General features: G+C 45.7%; 1 protein-coding gene across 1 annotated transcript in view; it reads right to left on the bottom strand.

The window, feature by feature from the left end:
* DGKI (diacylglycerol kinase iota) overlaps positions 1 to 8,091 on the bottom strand; it is a 383,828-nt gene that overhangs the window by 154,848 nt on the left and 220,889 nt on the right. The window contains exon 11 of the mRNA XM_015424707.1: positions 7,265 to 7,347. Within this exon, the coding sequence (XP_015280193.1) occupies positions 7,265 to 7,347 (83 nt within the window). The remainder of the gene's footprint in view (positions 1 to 7,264; positions 7,348 to 8,091) is intronic.

Here is an 8,091-nt window from a genome sequence, read left to right as displayed (position 1 = left end):
CTTTCCCTCTCTTAAAGCTCTTTCAAAATCTGACTTTCCAGATCCTGCCACAGAATTGGGCTCTAGAGACAAATGTTAAAGCAGACTGACTCCAGGTTTAGGGGGCCAGTTACCTCCAGTGGTCCCCCAGTAGGTGTTTTACTAGGTGTGCTGCATGCATACATACAGGGGCCAACTCTGCTTTGGGAAACTCCTGGAGATTTTGCAACAGAGCATGGGGAGGGGAGAGTTTGGGAAAAGAACACAGACGGGTGTTATGCCATAAAGCCTGCCTTCCAAAGCTGCTATTACTTTCTTCATTTATTATTAGTATTATTATATTCCATTTATCAGTCACTCGGGGTGACGTACAACATTAAAATACTTAAAAACAGCCAGAAAACAGCACTAAGTCCAAGACAATGATAATTTCCACCAGACCCCTAGGTGGAGGGGATATCTCTCCTTATATATAACTATATTTGGTCATGAACTCTCCAGAACATTCCACACGCTCCCAAATCAGTTGGCTCTATCCACTGTCTCTATCCACTGGTGGGTGTGCTGCCTTAGTCCCACCCAGTATACTGGGAGGTGACGGATGGGCCAGATGCTCCGGCGGGTGGAGGCTTATGAGGCCAACCCCAATCATGGTGGCGCTGCAGCAGTCGTTGTCAACCATGGCTGGCTGCAGGTCGCCAGTTGGGTGGCGAGCAGATGGCCACTGCCGCCATGAAGGAGATGGTGGCCAACAAGGATGGTGAGGCCGACATCCAGGAGCTGCATGCCCCCTGAGTGGTGATTCGCCGACCTCCACTGCATGAGCCGCTGAGGTAGAGGGCAGTAGAGGCGGCCAGGTGGGGGGACGCTCTGGCAGGCAGAGAGTCATGACACCGAGGCCAATCATGGTGGCGGTGCAGCAGTCATCATCAGCCATGGCTGCTTGCAGATGACCAGGCGGGTGGCAAGCCAACAGATGCCGGTGCCAGGGAGGAGAAGGCAGCCAACAAGGAGGAGGGCAAGGCCGACATCCAGGGTGGTAGAGGTGGCTGGGCGGGGAGATAGTGGTGGGCCTTCCATTGACCCTCGACCCCAGGGTCTGGGGATGGGGAGATAAACCAAAGGGGGGGGGACCTGTGCGCACGCTGACACATCACATCTTGCTAGAGCTCATTGTATTGCTTTTACAATGGGCTTTGCTACTAGTGTAGGAATAAAAAGGAAAGTTGGAGTATGAGAGTGCCAGAGTGAGGTAACTTTGCAACAAATCCCATCTTTGTGAGTTTGTCATGGCTGAGGAACAGTAAGGGTTGCCGACTTCCAGATGGGGACTGGTGATCTCCAGGAATTACAACTAATCTCCAGACAACAGAGATCAATTCCACTGGAGGAAATGGCTGCTTTGGAAGGTGGACTATATCCTGCTGAGGTCCCTCCCCTCCCCTCCCCTCCCCAAACCCTGCCTTCCCCAGACTCTACCCCCAAATCTCTAGGACTTTCCCAATCTGGAACTTGAAACCTTGGGAACATGGACTTTTCAGCAGAGTTGCCCATGTTAATTAATTAATTGGTTTAAAACTATTAGCCACCTTCCTTCCTTTGGGAGTTCAAGATGGATTACATTAGAAAAAACATTAAAAATATAACAGCATTTAAAATTACAACTCAGGATTAGTAATAATCCAATGCAGTCCTAAAAAAACAGTCTTCAATAGCCTCCTAAAGTTTGAAAGTGAGGGAGCTAGTTACACCACTCTGGGAACTAATTGTGGAGCTCCCAGTAGAAAGGCCCTCTTCTTGTTTAGAAGAGAAGAAGAAGAGATTGGATTTATACCCCGCCCTTCACTACCCAAAGGTGTCTCAGAGCGGCTTACAAACTCCTTTTCCCTTCCCCTCCCCACAACAGACACCCTGTGAGGTGGGTGGGGCTGAGAGAACTCTGACACAAACTGCTCTTTTTCAAGGACAGCTGCGCCAGAGCTTGTGACTAACCCAAGGTCACATCAGCAGGTGCAAGTGGAGGAGTGGGGAATCAAACACGGTTCTCCCAGATTAGAGTCTGCACACTTAACCACTACACCAAACTGGGCTTCTTTGATTGATGGGACAATCAAGAGGGCCTCTTCTGTGATCTTAATTCCCAGGTAGGAACATATGAGAGAAGACAGTCCTTCTGGTACCCCAGTCCCAAGTCATGTATTGCTATAAAAGTCAAAACCAACAGTGCGAATCTGGGTCAGGAGCGGAACTGTAGCCAGTGTAATTGCTGTAATATCAAGGTCATGTGCTCTCGATAGCTGGCCCCAACTTGCAGTTCTAGCTGCAGCAATATGCACTACTTGCAGATCCTGTACACTCTTCAAGGGTAGCATTAAGTAGAGTGCATTGCAATAGTCCAGTCTAACTAAGGCATGGATCACTGTAGCTAGATCTGACTGACCCAGGAATGGACACAGTTGATACACTAGCCGGAGCTGGACAAACATTTTCTGAGCCACAGTAGCCACCCGGTTAGGTGACTGCTGTATCCAGTAGGACTCCCACGCTGCAAGGGGAGTATAACCCCATCCAAGACAGGAGAGATCGCAAGTCTCAGACAATTTCTAGTGGTCACAAATAAGTTCTACTCAGAAAACTTCTGTCTGGTCAGGATTAAGTTTCAGCTTGTTTGCCTTCATCCTGTCCATTACTGACTCCAAGTACCAGTTCAGAACATCCATAGCATCCTTAATTAGGTGAGAAAGCAAGGTAGAGCTGGGTAACATCTACATTTTGATGACACTGCAGCCCCAGGCCCATAGTCACGGGGGGGGGGGCCCTTGGGACAACACTCCCGGCCCCCTTTCCTCCCCCAGTCCCCTCTCCCTTCCCCCAGGAGGCAGAGAGAGCCTGGAGCTGCTTGTCAGGAGGGAAGCGACGAGAGCAGCTGGCTGGCTGGCTGATGCCCATCCAGCAGAGTGATCAAACAAGAGCAGGTAGGGAAGGAGCATGCACCCAGTGCCAGCTCCGCCCCAGCCCAAATTGCTGAGTGAGCACGAACCAGGAGCCAAATTGGAAGATGGAGGGAGCAGCAAACATGGTGCTGACATGCCTGTGGCATGGCTGGCTCACCTTCCTCCCTCACCCACCGGCTGCCTCATCGTTGTCTCCCTGCTGCTTCCCCAACCCCTCTAGAGTGAGCTGCTCACTCAAGGCTTGCTTGGTGTGTGCCTCTTTTTTTAAAAAAAAAACAGGGTGCAGCAACCCAGCGGCAGCCAGAGCTATGGCAAGTGCAAGAGCAACCCCAGCTGGAGGCAGCCTTACCCAGCAGTGCACTCCAGGCCCCACCCCACCCCCCATCACACAGGCTGAGGCAGGAAGAGGGGCAGGGATTCTGCTCGCTTGATCCCAGGGTGCCGCTTGACCTTCCTTGCTTGACCCAAGGGTGCGTGGCTGCCATTGGAACCTGCCCAAAATGTGCCCCCCCTCTGCCCCCCACCAAAAAATTTCTGGCTACAGGGCTAAGCCCAGACCTCCTGATGACCTCTCCCAGAGGCTTCACATAGAAGCTGCTAGTTTGCTGTCTTAATGGTTGGTTATCAGATGTTATTTATCTGTGGTATGTTTTAGTAGTCCATTATTATGATAGTTTTATGATGATTCAGATTTGTAGACATTGCCCTAAGGGCTCTCTGCAGCTGTGTGGGGCTGGACCAAAACGCCAAAATAAAATAAAATGAAAACTTCAAAGGCCAAACATTTCTTCATCTCTTCTTCCTGCTATCTTGAGAACCATGCTTTATTCAGTAGAACTACAAATAAAAAAATCCTCCTGCATTACTGAAAGGATTGTTCCTCTACGTGGCAGAAGTCTGCATTCATAGAATGTTGCCAGATACTGAGTCAGAACATTGGTCCAGCACAGTCCACCGTGACTGGCAATGGCTGTTTGAGGTCTTGTTACTTGAGATGTTACCCAGCAGCTGTTACCTGAGAACCTTTAACTGGAGCTGACAGTGATTGAACTTGGGACCTTCTGCATGAATAGGGTTCCCAGTCTCCAGATGGGGCCTGGGGATCTCCCGCTTTTACAACTGATCTCCAGCTGACAGAGACCAGCTCCCCTGGAGGAAATGGCTGCTTTGAAGGGTGGACTCTATGGCATTGTATCACAGTGAAGCCCCTCCCCTCCCCAAACCCCGCCCTCTCCTGGATCCACCCCCAAAGTCTCCAAGCATTTTCCAACCCAGACCTAGCAACCCTATGCATGACAAATGTATGCTCAGTTAATGAGCTATGCCCCCCCCCTTAACTGAGAACAGTGCAGAGAAGGAACTGGGCCAACAGACCGGTGGCAGAGTACTTTACTGCTCTTCAACTGCTAATTAGTGATCCCACATGATTTTGCGTATGCATTTCTGTCTGAGTTCACACAGCAACATGCATTTTCTCACCTGATGCCTTCCTGCTTAGTACGCTTGATACGTATGATATTTCTGCCAATAGCAAGCTAAAAAGCCCTTCCTAGCTAGGCCTGTCCCAAGGATTTTTGACACCCTAGGCCAATTACTCCACAAGCTGTGTGGAAGCCAACACCCATGGCTTTCCCCCCAGGAAAGCCACCCCATTTATGCCACCCTCACTGGGGCTATGGCTTACCACAGTGCCACAACTTCAGAGGAAGACTGGGCCCTGGGTCACCCACAGCCTGCTCCCCATGAATGGAGGGGGGAGGAAAGGGGAGGGAGAGAAGGAGCGGGCTCACCACGGGCCACTCACAGGGGCTGGGGCTACTGCCAGGGGCTGCCTCTCACTGTGTCAGACACTGGAGCCATGGGTAGAAGGGCAGGATGTCAACAGGGCTGGTTTTGGTGCCCCTCTACCTGTGGCACCCTAGGTGATCACCTAGATACACTTAATGGACATGATGACCCAGATCCTATCTGAAACTGGTTAACTGCATGCCTTGCAGTGCCATTCTGAGCAGAATTCCAGTGGGCTTAGAAGGGTGTAACTCTGCTTAGATTGAATTGTTGGGATGTAATCATGGATTTCCCAGTATTATGTGTCGCTTCCCCCAAACCACACACAGTGCGGTAATGCTGCACTATTTTATAGGTTTTGTAGTTTAAAAGACTCCACAATATGTATGTATATCCCTGTCTATGTTGCACTTCCTGGTTGAAACTAAAAGAGCCCTTTTAGAGTACAGTGAATCCAGTCAAATTAGTATACATTTCTAGACATTAATACCGCTGTTTCTAAAATTATTTCCATGTTTAATGGCTCCCAGATGGGACCCTATATTGCACTGCTGGCAAAACCTGGCAGCAACCAGAGACTTAAAAGTTATTTTTTCCAATACAAAGTTACGACCTAAAACAGTGAGAGAAGTAATCAATACAGATAAAATCCTTCCTATAAATTTAAGACAGTAATAAAATAATGTGAGCCCAATCATGTCAAATGAAACAAGCTTCTGTTTCAGTTTTGGGTCTGTGGCCATGTTTTCCCAGCTCAGGAAGGAGGGCTCTAGAGCAAACTAATTTATGCAGTAGCCAAATTGCTGGCTCACAATTTTCATGCCAGTAGCTCACAAAGTAGAATTTTTGCTCACAAGCCTCCCCAGCTTAGAGGGAACATTGATCCTGAGTGGTCCCCCATTCAAATACTAGCCAGGGCCGACCCTGCTTAGTTTCCAAGATCTGATGAGATCAGACTAGCCTGGGCCATCCGGGTCAGGGCAAAAAGCAGGACACCTGCGGATTAATATTTATTTTAAATGCTTGAAAAACAGGATAGAAGTATTTAAAATAAATAAAAATAAAATAAACATTATTCCCATGGTTACTGAAATCCAAAGCAAATCAATGGGACCTACTTCTGAGTAAACATGGAGAAGGGGAATGTGTATATATGCCCTTTTCCATTTCTTTGTCATCTGTTAGCGCTGCCAGCCTTTTCATTCCTCTCATTTTCGGTGCTGTCATTCCCAGTTTGTTTGCTTGTTTCACTGCATTTCTATATCATTTATATGCCATTTTTATGCAACAGATGTGGAAACAAAGGACTAAGTGATAATTCTAGTAAATGTTGTTAATATGAACAGGAAAAGAGATGATTGTTTCATCTTGAGTCATGCCAACTCGTGTTAGAACCTCAGATTTTGAAAATGAAACAGTGTGTCTCTGAAATCTGGTAACACTCCGCTGCCTGCCTTCTTTTCACAACCTTTTGATAGCCATGTGTTAATTAAAATGCTTCTCTTTTCTCCACTATCTTATTACAAAAAACAACTTAGCAGCAGAAAGGAAATTCAATTTAAGCTTGACATGCCTAGCATAAATCTTTCTTCACCTGCTCAGTTTTTTTAACAACATACAACAATTGTATCAAAAGGAAGGAGGATCCCCCAAATCTTTCAATAATAATTTAGTTTTATCACCTCAATCTACCGAATGATATGAAAAGCCTCCCTAAGATGTTCCATATAGCCAATAAATACTTATGGAGCCATCATGTACGGACTTTGGCTCTTGTAGTATGAAATGCCGCTAACGTTACAATTATGTTCTCAAACGTTAACACAATTTTGATGGCGTCATGTCAGCTTTGAAAGAATGCCTCCACCCTGTTTCTTTAGCAATTGGTTCATTTGTGTACTTTCCTCATTTCTTAATGTATGTACTTAACGTTTCATCCAAAAAAATTGAATCCAATAGCTAATAAATGTTTTACTTTCCCACATGACAACCTTTGTTCAAATGACATTCCTGACCTTAAACTCCCACAGTGACACTACATGTAATTTCTAATATGTAAAGATCGGAGAAAATGCCACTGAGTGACTCAGATGTTACAATCTTGGGCCTGTTGATCTTCTACAGAGCGCTGGCTGAGAGGAGTTGAGAGCAGGATCACTCGACTTATTTCCACAACTAACATTGGCCTATCTAGCCCTGGACTGTTGACTCTGATTAGCAACAGGTATTTAGGATCTCCGGCAGAGAAATACATTTTTCAAGGAGCATAAGGAGAGTTAGATTCAATTGGCACATCCAACAACTCCAAGGAACAGCTGCTCATCTACACACAAAAGGATTAGGTTACATTTCCACTCTACAGATGTCTTCAATTAATAATATCTGTTCAATTGTAAGGTACAGCAGAAGTCACAGTGAAGACCAAAGTCAAGACCACTGTATGAATCAAGTAAATACTGTGATAACAACTGCTTCAAATATTATGTTTCCTCTGTATTTAAAGACCAGTAAATGCTTAATCAGCTAAGTATCTCCAAACTTACGCATCTCTTGGTCCTCCCTGAGAGAGGTCAAAGACCTGCCGTGGATTCAAGTACCACATGAACATCTGGAGAACCTTAGTACCCTGTAAAAGAGCAGGAAAAATATCAACTAGCTTTTACATGCACTTTTGCTCTGAAATGAAGACATAAGTCTCAGTGAATGAGCTTTATTAATTGTTTTGTTTTTTTTAATAAATTTGTATTGAATTATCGAGACATACATATGAACAAACAATAAAAGACAAACATACAACCATGTGGACAAAAGAAACCCAAAACAAACACACAGATAACCCAGTTTACCTCCACCCTACCCCAAACTTGCCATCTTTTTGATTTCTATATCACATTCATCATTTATAACATAAATAAAGTACATTCTCTATGTTTTCCAAAAATCCTAGTTATCCTTACAATTCCGTCAACTCTAGGTCTTTCCTTTTCTCTAAATACATTCATTCATTCTGGACTTAATAACAGTTAATAACTATTAGAAATAATCATCTCTTAATCAATTGCACAGTTCAGCTTACTTTCAATATATTAATTGTTGATCTGCAACTACAGTTATCCAGATTCTTACCTCTCCTTAATACAGGTTACCCTGATTGAAGGTAGCCAACTAAGATTCAGACAAATTTACCCTGGCTAAAATCTCGGTACAGAGATACGGCTGTGCCCCACATTTTCACAGATGGAGTATCAAAACTGAGAGGGGCCCTCATAACTATCTCCTCATGCTATTTGACATTGGGGTTCAGTGATGCAGCATAGTCCTAAGAGAGTCCCTTCTCTATTGTCCAGTCAGGGAAGGAGCCCCAAATTAC

The sequence above is a fragment of the Gekko japonicus genome, unplaced genomic scaffold (assembly GCF_001447785.1).
Source record: "Gekko japonicus isolate JY-2015 unplaced genomic scaffold, Gekko_japonicus_V1.1 scaffold689, whole genome shotgun sequence".
NCBI lineage: Eukaryota > Metazoa > Chordata > Lepidosauria > Squamata > Gekkonidae > Gekko > Gekko japonicus.
This window is presented reverse-complemented; position numbering and strand designations above follow the sequence as displayed.